This window comes from Lithobates pipiens, unplaced genomic scaffold (assembly GCF_037356315.1).
Source record: "Lithobates pipiens isolate NorthernLeopardFrog02 unplaced genomic scaffold, aLitPip1_a1.2 Scaffold_19, whole genome shotgun sequence".
Classification (NCBI taxonomy): Eukaryota; Metazoa; Chordata; class Amphibia; order Anura; family Ranidae; genus Lithobates; species Lithobates pipiens.
The window spans coordinates 241075697-241092889 of NW_027507764.1; the positions used below are offsets into that span (position 1 = coordinate 241075697).

At 43.3% G+C, this 17193-nt stretch overlaps 1 protein-coding gene across 1 annotated transcript in view; it reads right to left on the reverse strand.

Annotated features, from left to right (window-relative positions):
* PKD1L1 (polycystin 1 like 1, transient receptor potential channel interacting) overlaps nucleotides 1–17193 on the reverse strand; it is a 358247-nt gene that overhangs the window by 303891 nt on the left and 37163 nt on the right. The window contains exons 6-8 of the mRNA XM_077491844.1: nucleotides 5901–6082; nucleotides 2086–2307; nucleotides 368–528 (exon numbers count right to left, since the gene is read on the reverse strand). Of these exons, the coding sequence (XP_077347970.1) occupies nucleotides 368–528; nucleotides 2086–2307; nucleotides 5901–6082 (565 nt within the window). The remainder of the gene's footprint in view (nucleotides 1–367; nucleotides 529–2085; nucleotides 2308–5900; nucleotides 6083–17193) is intronic.

Sequence of the window (17193 nt, forward strand, 5' to 3'; positions counted from 1 at the left end):
CCTCACGAGGAGAAGTGAACATGTTTATTTGCACTGAAGGACTTTATTATTTTTGATTGCACTTTGCTTGCACAGCACTTTATTACTGCATATATTTATTTGTATATTTTGGAGCAGCGCTGAGTATAATTATTTGTATCACTATCAGGGTTTTTTTTTTACCATACACGTTCGCAGCAGCTCATTGTTTAATTATTTTCATTTAGTATCAGCATACACCATAGCGTGGGCACTTTTTTCATCTACATATGAGTCTATGAAAGACATTCCAAGTTGACTAATTTTTTAGAATTAAATTACGATGAGCTTTAGAAAGTAAATCTAGATCTCTTTATCTGAGACTAATATCATACAGACAATAGCTCACCATCAGTAGTGGTGTCCTCAGTTGCATTAATCCAAAAGAGTTCCCATTGAAATGTAAGGTTATCTGTTTCACTACAATCTGTACAAACAGCCTGCACAGAAAATGGTTTGTTCCAGTTGACTGAGCTCCCTGTGCATTCGAAACAAGTAATTTCAAGTAACCTGTAACAATAAGTGAACTAATAATTAGCTATAAAATATGATAAAAATTATAGTAGACAACATGACAAAAACAGATAATGAAAACTTTTTAACAAGACTGGTTTGCTGGCTCAGTCAATAAAAACTATAAAAGAAAAATATAAAAAAAATAAAAAATAAACCTACAGGCACAGAGCAATGCGGTGATAAAGTAACCCATATTAATCAAATAGCAGTTTGATGAGTGCCCAATGCACCACCTTAATGAAATGTGCATGTTTTGGATAAATCATAGAACTCCTTCCTATCATACTTAACACATTTTATAAATATTAGCTAGTCTTCGATATACTGTGTGTGTGTATTTATATATCTCCTTTAAACAAATTGTACAGTATTACAATGGAGTGCATGAATACATGTAATTCTCCTATTATTCTTTCGGAGTTTCTTGTATTATTACAGACCTCAATCTTTTAATGCTAATTGCTGGATGTCTTTGGTTAGAATACTTTTTGAGTTACAGACCTGGAACAAAGTTCTAGTCATTGAAATCAGAATGAAACTTGAAATCCTGATCTGCTTGCCTTGTTCTTGGGTCATGATTCAGAAAATACTGAGGCCAGTAAATCAGCTTGACAGCCAAGCATTCAGCATTTTCAGAAGAGAGCAGCTATGGCAGTCTGCATTTTTTAGTACAGGTTTCCTTTAACGGTTATACAAATCTAATCACGAGGAACACAGACGGTCTGGGTCCATGACATCAGCAGAAGGTCTAAACATACCACCTACTGTAGATACCTTATTGACCCACCATGCACTATATTACATTGTATATAAAATAAAGCGGCATTTATCTTTCTTTCACATTTTTTTTCTGCTGTGTTTAATGTGAAATTCTGGTCAAAACCCAACTAATCTTAAAACTGTTCCCTCCACCTTTATATTTACCTTCAACTATGTAGTGCAAGGGCCTGTCTGATTGCATTCAAACTGTAAGGGTTTAGATTTGACCTCATATTATATGGTTTTGGTAAATCTAAGGGAAAGTTGAACAAGAAAATTGTATAGTGTATGACCTGCCTTAGAAAGATGCGTACACTTACCTATTTTAAGGCAGCTCTGATCCAGTCACGTGATTGGTTCTCCTCTGTCAGCCAGCGCTGGCTAAAAGGGAAAGGAAAGAGCTTGACAATGGATGGAACTGTGGGTGATGTCACTGCTCCCAGCCATTGCCAGCTGTTGTTGAGCGCTCTCTCCATTCCCCTGCAGCAGTTGTTGGATGGCACAGGGAAGATCACACGGCCAGACCAGAGTGGGTTGAAAATAGGCAAGTCTACAGAAGTTAGTCCAAATAGGTGTTGGTGGGGAGGAGACAGTTTTAAGAGTAGTTGGACAGAATTTCACTTTAAGCTTATATCAAACTTACTGAATAGGAAAAATATACCCAATTCTCTAAAATATCACCTATTTAAATGCTTTCTGAATATAATCAGCAGTTTTATGAGACATAGGCAAGGCCCTGTTCAGATTTGTAACCGAGGCCCTGCAGTTTATATTTACACATCTGATACAAACCTAAAATTTGTGCCTGGACTGATGGATAAAAACATTTCAGCATTTGAAGATTTACGATCCCCACTGGATACACTTAAACTAAATTGAAACTGGTTGCACTTATCGTGGAGTAAAGCAGTTGGAAAAGTGATAACGGCATCATTTGTCCGTAATGGGTCATGAGCATCTGCATTGAAGCACGAGTGATGTTGTTTAGTCAGTGGAGTACAATCCCAAAAGAACCTTAAATAAAAATGTTAAAAGTTGACATGATTTAAAGAAGTCTGGCTGAGAAGCAAAGTAGCAAATTCTAGTCATACTTTGAATTCAGTGAATGACTGCATCTACAACACTTTATACAACATTTTGTAACATGAATATATGCAGAAAATATTTACATCTTAAAGCAGATCTTCACTCTATCAACATTGACTCTTTTTAATTGTGTTTGCTGTTAGCATTAGTAAATAGATAGAAAGGTGTATTATATTTTCTGGTTTTCATTCTTTCTTCCTGGTTTCCAGGCCCAGCCAAATTTGGTCATAAATCTCAGGAGCCTTCAGGAAGGGAAGAAGGATTTTCTCACTTAACCACTTCAATACAGGGCACTTAAACACCTTCCTGCCCAGACCAATTTTGAGCTTTCAGCGATGTCGCACTTTGAATGATAATTGCGCGGTCATGCACACTGTACCCAAATTAAATTTTTATCATTTTGTTCCCACAAATAGAGCTGTTGGTGGTATTTGATCACCTCTACGGTTTTTATTTTTTGCTATTTTTTTTTTTGTTTCAGTTTCAAAACTTTGTAAATAAGTAAGTTTTCTCCTTCACTGATGGGCTCTGATGGGGCTACACTGATGGGGACTGATAAGGTGGCACTGATGGGCACCGATGAGGTGGCACCAATGAAGTGGCACTGATGAGGTGGCATTGATGGACACTGATGGGTGGCATGGATGGGCACTGATAGGTGGCACAAATTGGCACTGATAGCTGGCACAGATTGGCATGGATGGGCGGCATGGATGGGTATGGATAGGTGGTACAGATGGGCATGGATAGGCAGCACAGATGGGCATGGATGGGCACTGATAGGTGACACGGATGGGCACTGATAGGCGGCACAGATGGGAACTGATCAGCGGCATTGTATTATATTATACTGTACTAATGAATGCCAATCAGTGCCAAACAATAATGCATGCCAATCAGTGATGCTCATTGTAGGCACTGATTGGCATCCATTATGGGCACTGATTGGCATCCATTATGGGCACTGACTGGAATCCCTGGTGGTCTAGGGTGGCATACCTTGTGCTGGGCATCCCTGGTGGTCTGGTGGCATCCCTGGCGGTCCAGTGTGGGCATCCTCAGGGGGGCTGCGCTGATAAATGATTAGCACAGAGCCCCCTGTCAGAGGAGCCCCCTGTCTACTCGCGTCTGACAGACGCGAGTGAGGAAAAGCCGATCACCGGCTCTTCCTATTTACACTGTGATCAGACACGGCTGATCACAAGGTAAAGAGTCTCCGTCGAAGACTCTTTACCGAGATCATAGTTGCAGGGTGTCAGGCTGACACCGCAACAATGATCGCTGCGATGCGCGCCCCCTGGGGGCGCGCATCGGCTCAAATTCCTGATCACGTCATATGACATCCGGTCAGGATTTTGAAACCACTATGCCGCCGTGTTTCTGTTATAGGGCGGGTGGCAAGTGGTAACGCACACCATCCTGCCTGCATCCCTGAACTGAGGGCAGATGCATTTCAGAAAGTAAATTCTATATGAATCACCTGATCTTACTGAAAGTGGCCATGGCCAGGAATGCTGGGGGCTGTTTTTCAGAGTGAATGCTCAGCAAAATAAAGCAATGGATGGATGGATGACTTGGCTCTGAATATTAAAAATGAATTTAATAACAGTTGTGGTTTGTGGTGTTCAGATGCAGTGTAGTTACACTTTAAGTAACATTTTCTGCAGGAATTGGTAGACCCATTGCCATTTGCCTTGTAAGCAGATGACTACACAGCCCTCTGCCTTCCCTCTCCTCCACCGCCTCTAACCCTTTCCCATCCATTCACTACCTCATAAAAACATAGTTCTAAAGCTGTTTTCCACTCTTCATGATATTTCCATGACCCTTTCAGGTGGAAAGATCAGTGTTCCAATGATGTGCCCACGTTAACTAGTCCCTTGTTATGTCACCATACAGTCTTATAAAAACCTGAGAGGAACCTGCCACTGGGCAGCCAATATAAAGTGTCCATGTCTCCCAGGCAGCAATGTAGACATCCGAAGAAAGTGCCTCCTCTCTTGCAGGGAAAAAAGTAAAAGGCTGTGGGCCCAGCACATCACATAACCACAAATAAATTTGGGGTTAATAGTCTTTTAGCTTTGGCCTAACCAATATAGCAATTAGAGAGGGGGACAAAGGTTATGTTTTTGGACCGAAGATTTTGGGTCATTTTAACAGACATACACATGAGCAACCACCCCAATCTATAACTACAACATTGTAGCGTTTATTGCAAGGTGCACATGAAAGGGCTTTGCACGCAGGAAACAAAACAAATTGCATTTCCCAGCACACTTACCAAATAACCAGCAAAATATCAACACACATACCAGTAGCAAAGTTTTAAATTGACAACATCGAAAATTCAGCAAGCCGAAAAGAACCAAATGATAACAAGAAAAGCAACCAATTTCATACAGATAATGCATTAAGATGGAAATGAACTTCCAGTGCTGTAATATCACAATACAAGTAGTAAGATGCAATGCTGCCTTAGTATACGTCAATGTTATGCCTCTGTGTTCAAAAAAAGTGCAATTTAAACTTGTAAAGAAAGAAATATGGGTCTTTCCATTACTTACATTCTTAAAGTGGTTGTAAACTCCATTCATGAAATGTAATCTAAGCACATATATCTGTAGTGTCTACTCATCTCTCCCCAAAGGTCTGAGTGCCGTTTCTTTCTGCTGCTCCGTTCCTCTGTTATTAGCAGAGTCACTTCTGACAAGTTCTTCGACACGGCAGACAACAGCAGCTAAAAATGTGTGTTAGGGAGGGAGCTTAGATAAGCAGGGAGCTGGTCTATTTACAGTACAGCTCTGCTTGTTTATTCGTTCCTCTGCCTATGTGGGGGGGGGGGGGGGCTTTCCTCCAATATGCTGCTCATACAGTTTATGCCCAGACTTCACACCCACTGCTGGAACAGGAACAATGATTTCTAACATGAGCTGCACTTTCCAAAGAGCGTAGAAAGGGAAAGACAGCAGATATGTAAACATTATGTAGGGAGATTTGTTTCATCTATGTGCCTCATCTGAGGCTTTTCACTTGACTGGGTATAGGCGAGGGTTTACAACCACTTTAAATAAAAACAAGTTATTGGCTCTATCTGGCTCAAATACTTTGGGCCACGGACCCAAATCAAGTATGCAAATGTGAACATCAGAGTGAAGTCTCTAATCTACATATATGTTTCTGGACAGTTCTTCAAAAGGTATTGAAGCCAATGAATCAGCATCAAAGCCAGGTATCTATCATCTTCTGAAGGAGAGATAAGCAATGGCAGCCTCCATATTCTCTTTGTACAGGTTTAATGGTCAAGAAATGACAACTAAATAAATGACAACTTCCGAGTTTCACTTTATAGCATGTTTATCGGAATTACTTCCCAGTGCTGCTGAAAATAATCTACAATTTACAGTTAGTTGGAAAAAGCATCCTCTTAATTTTCAACCCATCAGTTTAAATAATTCTACAGCTCTATACAGAAAATCTTAGCAAGCTTTTCCTATGAATAAATGTTTTTGGTAATGGTTTACCTTAAAGGATTACCAGGATTATCTGGGTCAAATGATGCTGTTCCATCCAATATGAAATATTTCACAGTGTTTTTATCTATGAAAAGATGATGACCATTTGCAATCACACTCACTGGAGCAGTGGGTTGAACTTCAACTGCCACAGTGTAATTACTGTAGACCACAGTTCCAATTATTTGAACCTAAAAAAGAAATACATATTGAACACAACACTTGACACTACAATAAAAACATAAGTAGATAACCATTAATGAATATGAATCCTTGGAACAATGACCAAGATGTACAGTAAATAATTCTTGTTTGAATAACAACCCGGGAATTGATCTACTAAAGCCCTCATCAATCATACCAAGTATGTATGTATGTATATGAATCAAAAAGTATACCAAGAATCCAGCACAGGATGGTACTGTGGGGGTCTTAACCACTTGCCGACCGCCTAACGCCGATGTACGTCGGCAGAATGGCACGGGCAGGCATAAGCACGTACATGTACGTGATTTGCCTCCCGCGGGTCGGGGGCCCGATCGGGCCCCCGCCCGGTGCCTGCGGCGGTCGGTTTTCGTTCGGGAGCGATCCCGGACGAGGGGACGGCCATTCATTCATGGCCACCCCCTCGCGATCGCTCCCGACGAATAGAAATCCCCGGTGACATCACTTCCTCTCCTGTAATGTAAACACAGGAGAGGAAGTGATGTATTCTCTCCTCCGTGTCGGTATTTTTCGTTCCGACACGGAGGAGAGCGGATCAGTGAGTTGCACCAACACATCCCACACACAGTAGAACATGCCAGGCACACTCACACCCCCCCTTTACCCCCCGATCACCCCCCCAATTACCCCTGCCCCCCAGTCACAGTGACACCAATGTCATTTTTTTTTTTTTTTTTTTTTTTTTTTGCATTGGTGTCATTTGTGACTGTAATAACTGTTAGGGCAGTTAGAGTTAGCCCCCTTTAGTTCTAATGTACCCCCCTAACCCCCCCAATAAAGGTTTAACCCCGTGATCACCCCCCGTCGCCAGTGTCACTAAGGCTGGGTTCACATTGCAGCGGTTTATGAGAACGAATGTGATTCGCACCGCACTGCAGTGCAAATCACATCCGATCTCTGTGCGATTCGAGTTCAGCCATTCGCCGCACCCGCCGCACCCGCCACACCCGCCGCACCCGCCGCAAATTCGCACGGGACCCTTTTTTTGGCCCGCAGCAGAATCGGATCGCATGGGTGTTCACACCATGCGATCCGAGTTTGCAGATCGCACTGCGATATGCGAACTGATCTGGGGGTGTCAGTAACATTTCACTGACACTCCCAGCAGTTCGCATAGGGCAGTGTGAACTGCCGCCGGGAGGCATGCGATGCGGGAACCCGCCGCGGATTCGCGGCGTTTCCGCATCGCTCCAGTGTGAACCCAGCCTAATAAGCGATCATTTTTCTGATCGCCGTATTAGTGTCCCAGGTGACGCTAGTTAGGCAGGTAGGTATTTAGGTTCGCCGCAGCTTTTTATAGCGCCAGGGACCCCCATATACTACCGCATAAAGCCCCCTGATTGCCCCCTAGTTAACCCTTTCACCAGTGATCACCATATAACTGTTACAGGTGACGCTGGTTGGTTAGTTATTTTTTTATAGTTTCAGGGCACCCGCCATTTATTACCTAATAAAGGTTTAACCCCCTGATCACCCGGCGGGTGTCATTTGTGACTAATAACTGTTAGGGCAGTTAGGGTTAGCCCCCTTTAGTTCTAAGGTACCCCCCTAACCCCCCCAATAAAGGTTTAACCCCGTGATCACCCCCCGTCGCCAGTGTCACTAAGGCTGGGTTCAGATTGCAGCGGTTTGAGAACGGATGTGATTCGCACTGCAGTGCAAATCACATCCGATCTCTGTGCGATTCGAGTTCAGCCATTCGCCGCACCCGCCACACCCGCCGCACCCGCCGCAAATTCGCACGGGACCCTTTTTTTGGCCCGCAGCAGAATCGGATCGCATGGGTGTTCACACCATGCGATCCGAGTTTGCAGATCGCACTGCGATATGCGAACTGATCTGGGGGTGTCAGTAACATTTCACTGACACTCCCAGCAGTTCGCATAGGGCAGTGTGAACTGCCGCCGGGAGGCATGCGATGCGGGAACCCGCCGCGCATTCGTGGCGTTCCCGCATCGCTCCAGTGTGAACCCAGCCTAATAAGCGATCGTTTTTCTGATCGCTGTATTAGTGTCACAGGTGACGCTAGTTAGGCAAGTAGGTATTTAGGTTCGCCGCAGCTTTTTATAGCGCCAGGGACCCCCATATACTACCGCATAAAGCCCCCTGATTGCCCCCTAGTTAACCCTTTCACCAGTGATCACCATATAACTGTTACAGGTGACGCTGGTTGGTTAGTTATTTTTTTATAGTTTCAGGGCACCCGCCATTTATTACCTAGTCTCACTAGTGTACCCCTAAATTTAGGGGTGTCTACTTTCCAAAATGGGGTCATTTGGGGGGGGTTTGTGCCATCTTGGCATTTTATGGCCTTCAAAACTGTAACGCCCTTAGAAAGCCTGAAGGCGGTGCTTGGTTTTCGGGGCCCCGTACGCGGCTAGGCTCCCAAAAAGTCCCACATATGTGGTATCCCCGTACTCAGGAGAAGCAGCAGAATTTATTTTGGGGTGTCATTTCACATATGCCCATGGCATGCGTGAGCAATATATCATTTAGTGACAACTTTGTGAAAAAAAAAAAAAAAAAAAAAAAGTTTGTAATTTTCCCGCAACTTGTGGCAAAATATAAAATATTCCATGGACTCAACATGCCTCTCAGCAAATAGCTTGGGGTGTCTACTTTCTAAAATGGGGTCATTTGTGGGGGTTTTGTGCCATCTTGGCATTTTATTGGCCTTCAAAACTGTAATAGGTAGTGAGGAGTGAAGTCAAATATTTACGCCCTTAGAAAGCCTGAAGGCGGTGCTTGGTTTTCGGGGCCCCGTACGCGGCTAGGCTCCCAAGAAGTCCCACATATGTGGTATCCCCGTACTCAGGAGAAGCAGCAGAATTTATTTTGGGGTGTCATTTCACATATGCCCATGGCATGTGTGAGCAATATATCATTTAGTGACAACTTTGTGAAAAAAAAAAAAAAAAAAAAAAAGTTTGTAATTTTCCCGCAACTTGTGGCAAAATATAAAATATTCCATGAACTCAACATGCCTCTCAGCAAATAGCTTGGGGTGTCTACTTTCTAAAATGGGGTCATTTGTGGGGGTTTTGTGCCATCTTGGCATTTTATGGCCTTCAAAACTGTAATAGGTAGTGAGAAGTGAACTCAAAAATTTACGCCCTTAGAAAGCCTGAAGGCGGTGCTTGGTTTTCGGGGCCCCGTACGCGGCTAGGCTCCCAAAAAGTCCCACATATGTGGTATCCCCGTACTCAGGAGAAGCAGCAGAATTTATTTTGGGGTGTCATTTCACATACGCCCATAGCATGTGTGAGCAATATATCATTTAGTGACAACTTTGTGTAAAAAAAAAAAAAAAATTTTTTTTTTGTCATTATTCAATCGCTTGAGGCAAAAAAATAAAATATTCAATGGGCTCAACATGCCTCTTATCAATTTCCTTAGGGGGTCTACTTTCCAAAATGGGGTCATTTGGGGGGGTTTTGTACTGCCCTGCCATTTTAGCACCTCAAGAAATGAGATAGGCAGTCGTAAACTAAAAGCTGCGTAAATTCCAGAAAACGTACCTTAGTTTGTAGATGTGACAACTTTTGCGCAAACCAATAAATATACAATTATTGACTTTTTTTTTACCAAAGACATGTGGCTGAATACATTTTGGCCTAAATGTATGACTAAAATTGAGTTTATTGGATTTTTCTAATAACAAAAAGTAGAAAATATCATTTTTTTTCAAAATTTGCGGTCTTTTTACGTTTATATCGCAAAAAATAAAAATCGCAGAGGCAATCAAATACCATCAAAAGAAAGCTCTATTTGTGGGAAGAAAAGGACGCAAATTTTGTTTGGGTACAACATTGCATGACCGCGCAATTACCAGTTAAAGCAGCGCAGTGCCAAAGTGTAAAAAGACCTCTGGTCATTTACCAGCAAAATGGTCCGGTCTGAAAGTGGTTAAAGATGGAGCAGTGCCACGTCCTATAGAACAATTTTAGATCAAAAAGCACATAAGGAGAACAAATGGATTTTATAGGCACCAATTATAAAAATAACATAATCGTTTATTAAACACAAAATACAAAAGGGAATTTTCATTAAAACGTTATTTTGCAAAGACAATACATGCAAAACTGTGTTTCCCCTCCCCATTCGTGTTTGATGGGTTACATCTGCTTTAAGTGGGATTTTTCCATCAGTGGTAGTTCTGGCTGTTGGCCACTAGGGAGTGTGGGTGTGCACCTTTGTGATGGCCGAGTCAGGTGATGTGGCAATCAGCCACACACCTGTCTGGGGTGTGTATATAGAGCAGCCCTGTCTAGCTCTACACTATGGCATCATCCACAGGGGGTCGGTTGGTTGGTTTGTTACTGTCTGCTACTTCCAAATTTTCTGCAGATCAAGGTGTGTATCCCCTTCATCTCACTATGAGGACTATCTTAGCTACTTTGTTGCTTCTTGGACTTGTTCTTACCGATTCCTAGATTGCTACAATATCTCTGCTTGTTTGCCTTTCAGATCCAGTCATTGGATACATGTTTCCTTTCAGCTCTATTGCTTTTAGATAGAAAACTGTGTGTGTTATGGCCAATTACCAGGAGCCCAACACACCGTCTGACTCCTTGCTTTAACTAATATACCAGATGGCTTTGATTCATTCATCTTAGTTTATTTAACAGGCGAGAGTAGCTAAGTGTCAAACACCTCTATGTCCTTTTTATTATGAATACTAGATACTATCTATTAATCCCTTGTTATATGTTTCTGTGCTTTAGGTCACTGTGTGGTCTGTTTATGTTGGTTACGATTATATCAATACTATCTACCATCTGGCTACCTATGAGATAGCTCCTGTATGGTTTTTGTGCAGAGGTAGGCTTTTGGCTAATAATACTACTTGCTAATAGGAATGGCCGAACTGTTCGCCCGGCGGTCGTTTCGCTGCAAATTTTTCGTATTCGCGATTCGCCCGATCGGCGGACTATTGCCGCTGTTCACCCGGTGGACATATGTGTTTACAGTGTGAAAGAACTTTGACCCATGATGACAGATCTATCATGGGGTACAGGACAGCCAATTGAGACATTTCAGCACATGGACAATTGGACATTCCCCCTACTAATAAATAGACCTGATCTGGTGGCCATTTTACATTCTGTCTTATTTCAGTGTAGGGACAGGACGCTGTGTGGAGCTGGGAGAGACTGTAGTGACACAAATCACTAAAGTCCTTTTAAGGACTGGTATGGTATAGTGCAGTATATAGGGTTGAGTGCACTGCTGTGCTGGTGATTGCAGCAGCCTGTCTTTTGTCAGTACAGGGAGGGATAGGACGCTGTGTGCAGCAGGGACAGTCAGTTTAATCACTAGCTATTACTATTAGGTCCACAAAGGTCCTTCTAAGGACTGGTATAGGTGTACAGTATATAGGGTTCAGTGCATTGCTGTGTTGGTGATTGCAGCAGCCTGTCTTTTGTCAGTACAGGGAGGGATAGGACGCTGTGTGCAGCAGGGACAGTCAATTTAATCACTAGCTATTACTATTAGGTCCACAAAGGTCCTTCTAAGGACTGGTATAAGTGTACAGTATATAGGGTTCAGTGCACTGCTGTGTTGGTGATTGCAGCAGCCTGTCTTTTGTCAGTGCAGGGAGGGACAGGACGCTATGGGCAGCAGGGACAGTCAGTTTAATCACTAGCTAGCTATTACTATTAGGTCCACAAAAGTCCTTTTAAGGACTGGTATAGGTGTACAGTATATAGGGTTGTACACGTATAATATACTTTCTTCCAAATATAAGAATAAAAGAAGTATTATACTTGACTGCTGCCCTATTCTGCAGCAGTCCTTTATCAGTGTAGCGACTGAGGTACAGTGTGCAAATCACTAGCTACTTGGTCCACAAAGGTCCTTGTAAGGACTGTTATAGGTGTACTATTTTTAGGGTTGTGGTGCACTGCTGCAGAGTACTCTCTATCACGGTGCTGGTGTCAGTGCTCTCTATCACGGTGCTGGTGTCAGTGCTCTCTATCACGGTGCTGGTGTGGTGTCAGTGCACTCTATATCACGGTGCTGGTGTCAGTGCACTCTATATCACGGTACTGGTGTCAGTGCACTCTACATCACGGTACTGGTGTCAGTGCACTCTACATCACGGTACTGGTGTCAGTGCACTCTACATCACGGTACTGGTGTCAGTGCACTCTATATCACGGTACTGGTGTCAGTGCACTCTATCACAGTGCTGGTGATCATCTCCTGCACCCTCGTCATAGCCTACCCTGACCTTTCCTCTACTCCATTGCCTTCATGCGCTCCTGAGTCCTGAATTGTCAAAATGTCACATATAAAAAAAGAATGCTTGTAGTTGTCGATCCCAGATTCACTTCATACATGTGTTATGTCAGTGGCCATGTGGTGGGACTATGTGTGCACAGCTAGCAATTATTCTGTGGCTGGAAATATGACCTGTTGGTTTTTAAAGTTCGCCTGCCATTGAAGTCAATGGGGCCCGCCGCGAACTTTGCAGTTCGCAAACTTTCGGCCACGTTTGCGAAACGTCCCGTCGGAAGTTCGTCCATCTCTACTTGCTATCTTCTCTCATCTGCTTTTATGCAGGAATTGTTTTTTTTTTCAAATTTGCTATCTTTACTATCTTTTCTCAAATAATAGACGCATTGATATGGGTATATATACCCTTGCTGTTTTTCGACAAATATTTATTACTTTTTCCTATTTTTTTCTGTTTTTCTTTGTTTTCTAACTGGCACACCCTCACGTTCAACCTCAAATCGCCTGTTGCATGTCACTTATCGGTATCTGCTGCATATTTACCTTTTGGATGAATTCTGCTAAAAAAAATGTGGAACACGCTACTAATGTATTTTGTTAGATTATGTATTGTTTCTTGTATTTGTATATGTTTATATGTCTCTCCTCCCCTCTTTTGTAGAACAGCTATTAAGCTCCCGATGAAGCATTCATATGCGAAACATGTAGAGCAAGCGTGTTACTACATACCATAAACTGTTGCAGGACTAATATGATGTTTGGTATAATTTTTCTGCTGTTTTAGAGAGTAAAAGCAACCACACAGTTTTGCATGTAATGACTTTGCAAAATAACGTTTTACTGAAAATTCCCTTTTGTGTTTAATAAACAATGTTATTTTTATAATTGGTGCCTATAAAGTCAATTTTTTCCCCTTACCTATATGTATAATTCTGTCCAGAAATGTAATATTTGTGAAATATGCCCTTTCCCTGAGTGCCAAAGGGACATACACAGCAGAAGTTACTATAGTCACAACTTTTTGTCTGAAATGGGAATAGAAAAGTGCATTGGTCGAAACCCCCATTCTAATTGTAGTGACCCAGAAGTGATATATTAGGTTTTAGTACTGCCAGTTTTTAGTGGGGAGTATCACATTTTACTGTAAGGCCGTAATGCCAGCCCGTTATGGCTAAAACCCTAACACTAACCTTTCCTAATGTAAATGAAGCCCTTTGCTTGTATTCTTCTATCCAATACTGGGATCTTCTGTGCCAAAGAGCAACCTTCATGTGTTTGTGACATGTGTCTGTCATGTGACCTAATGATAGCCTTTGTGTTAACTGTTAGCAACCCAGTATGTATTTGGATGGATCTGTAATCCACAGTTTTTGCATTGTTAACATGAATCCTCAACCTGCACACTTGTGTGTCCATAAGGACCATAAATCCATAAGGACCCATGACTAACAGACTGTGGACTCATACCAAGTAGGTTAACAGTTGCACAGATTTTTTTTTTAAGTCACACCTCTCCATTACATGTGGTTTACACTTTATTATGCAGGTGCATATTTAGGATAGAGAGGACAATTTATTTGCAGGAGGCATGAAAGAGACCATCTACAGTATGTCAGTCTGAAACAACCATGCCTAAACAAGGTTGGGGGCCTAGAACACGTATCTCACTATAAATATACATATAGATAAATGGCTGGAATCACTCTCCAAAGCCATGTTTTCACTGGCAGGCCCTGTATAGCAAATTGCCTTACCATGATGTTAGTTTGTATTTGAACAAAACTCATGGTAAAAGATCAAATATTTCTCCACACCAATCCATTATTTATAGATCAATTAGTGCTCATGCTGGCAGCCCTGCACTACTGTGTAAATAGGTTAGTGGATGTCTTATTTCCTATACGAGTCTCAAATCGGTGAGCATGCAGAGAAGTCTTTGGTTCAAATGTTGGGTTGCAAAGGCATCATTTACTGGGAGAAATTTCCAGTTCAAGACCCTGCCATTCAGTCTGTCTTTCGCACACCCTATGTACAATCAAGACCCTGACCAATAATGTGGAGCAGACAGTTTAGACCTTGAAAAGGGGTGGTTAAATACCAAACCTTCAAAAATATGTATTGGAACCAACTCATAGCTTGAAATATGTGTGTCTGATCCTAGATACATTATATGCAGGCCAGACGAGTTCCTCCATCCCAAATTCGCTCATCCATGTCTTCATGGGCTTTGCTTTGTGCACTGGTGCACAGTCATGTTGGAACAAGAAGGGGCCATCCCCAAACTGTTCCCACTAAGTTAGGAGCATGAAATTGTCCAAAATGTCTTGGTATGTTGATGTCTTAAGAGTTCCCCACACTGGAATTAAGGAGCCAAGCCCAACCTCACACAATAATCCCCCCGCTGCCAAATGATTTGGAGAGGTGGCCCAATACTTTTGGCAATATAGTGTGGATGAATTAGTTAGGGGGAACTTGACTGACCTGCACAAAGTTCTGACCTCAAAATGATAGAACATCTTTGGGATGAATTAGAGAAGAGACTGCGAGTCAGGCCTTCTCATCAAACAACAGTGCCTGAGCTCACCAATCCGCTTTTGGAAGAATGGTCAAACATTCCATACACACACTTCTAAACCTTGTTGACAGCCTTCCCAGAAGAGTTAAAGCTATTATAGCTGCAAAGGGTGGGCCAACTCAGTATTAAACCCTGCAGACTAAGATTAGGGTGCCATTAGAGTTCATGTAAAGGCAGGTGTCCCAATACTTTTGGCATTATAGGGTACTGCTGAAGGAGTTTTTTTTTCAGAGAAGAGAAATGTCAAACTCACAGACAATGTGGGAATAATGGAGACCAGAATGCTCTAGAGCAGCTAGGAGGCAGGAGGACCATGTGACGGTCAACAAAGGTAGAAGACTACCTGATTAGCACAGGAATGTTCCAAGCTTTCTGTGGGATTTTGTCGTCATTTAATTTATGCTGGGAAAAAAAAATCTGTTTACCTTTTGCTGAAGCTGTTTCTGTTTTGTTTGTAGCAAAAAAGTGGACTTTTTTTATTTATTTGAATGACTGTGTGTGGATGCTTGCTCCCTCTTGATACCTACAAAGCTTAGAAAGCTAAAGAGGAGACCCAGACTCCCTATTGGTGCAGGCAACATCGACACCAGAGGAAGCCCATCTCCTGATTAACCACTTCAATACAGGGCACTTAAACACCTTCCTGCCCAGACCAATTTTGAGCTTTCAGCGCTGTCGCACTTTGAATGACAATTGCGCGGTCATGCTACACTGTACCCAAATGAAATTTTTAGCATTTTTTTCCCACAAATAGAGCTTTCTTTTGGTGGTATTTGATCACCTCTACGGTTTTTATTTTTTGCGCTACAAATAAAAAAATACCGAAAATTTTGAAAAAAAAAATGTTTTTTTTTGTTTCAGTTTCAAAACTTTGTAAATAAGTATGTTTTCTCCTTCACTGATGGGCACTGATGGGGCTACACTGATGGGCACTGATAAGGTGGCACTGATGGGCACCAATGTGGCACCAATGAAGTGGCACTGATAGGCGGCACTGATGAGCGACACGGATGGGCGACACGGATGGGCGACACGGATGGGCGACACGGATGGGCGACACGGACGGACACTGATAGGTGGCACAAATTGGCACTGATAGCTGGCACGGATGGGCGGCACGGATGGGCATGGATAGGCGGCACAGGTGGGCATGGATAGGCGGCACAGGTGGGCATAGATAGGCGGCACAGGTGGGCATAGATAGGCGGCACAGGTGGGCATGGATAGGCGGCACAGGTGGGCACTCAGGCGGCACAGGTGGGCACTCAGGCGGCACAGGTGGGCACTCATAGGCGGCATCGGTGTTATAGTAATGGATGCCAATCAGTGCCAAACAATAATGCATGCCAATCAGTGATGCCCATTGTGGCCACTGATTGGCATCCATTATGGGCACTGATTGGCACCCATTGTGCTGACTGGCACCCTGGTGGTCTAGGGAGGATTATGGATTTTTATTACGTTTTCCCTGGTGGTCTAGTGGTGTCCCTGGTGGTCCAGTGTGGGCATCCTCGGGGGGGCTGTGCTGATAATCGATCAGCACAGACCCCCCCTGTCAGAGGAGCAGCCGATCGGCTCTCCTCTACTCGCGTCTGACAGACGCGAGTGAGGGAAAGCCGATCACCGGCTCTTCCCATTTACACTGTGATCAGCCGTGATTGGACACGGCTGATCACATGGTAAAGAGTCTCCGTCGGAGACTCTTTACCGAGATCGTAGTTGCCGGGTGTCAGACTGACACCCCGCAACAACGATCGCCGCGATGCGCGCCCCCGGGGGCGCGCAGCGGCTCATTATCCTAATCACGTCATATGACGTCCGGTTAGGATAATGAAACCACTTTGCCGCCGTCAATTTGTAATAGGGCGGGCGGCAAGTGGTTAATATTCTGGAGCTTTGTGTGTTTTGATTCTGCCTACGCTAAACATGCTGACTGGAGGGCCATCCAATCTGCAGCCAGTTAGACAATGCCACAGCAATGACATACATGACAGCCAGAAGTCTTTCTGCAGCAAGAGAAGTAGAAGGGGTTTTGTCCTGAGCAGATGTTCACATTCCAGCATTGTGTGCTGTTTACAGCCAGGTGTGGACAATTGGCAGGCAGGCTTTCTCAGCTGGCAGTGCTTGGATCTGGGAGAATGGGCCCTACACCTAGAAGAATTCCAGACCCTTTTGCAGGTGGGTGACTCTGGATATGGACCTCCTGGTCTATGTGTTCAGTTAATTTGAGGGGATGGCAAATTTACACTGTTATACAAGCTG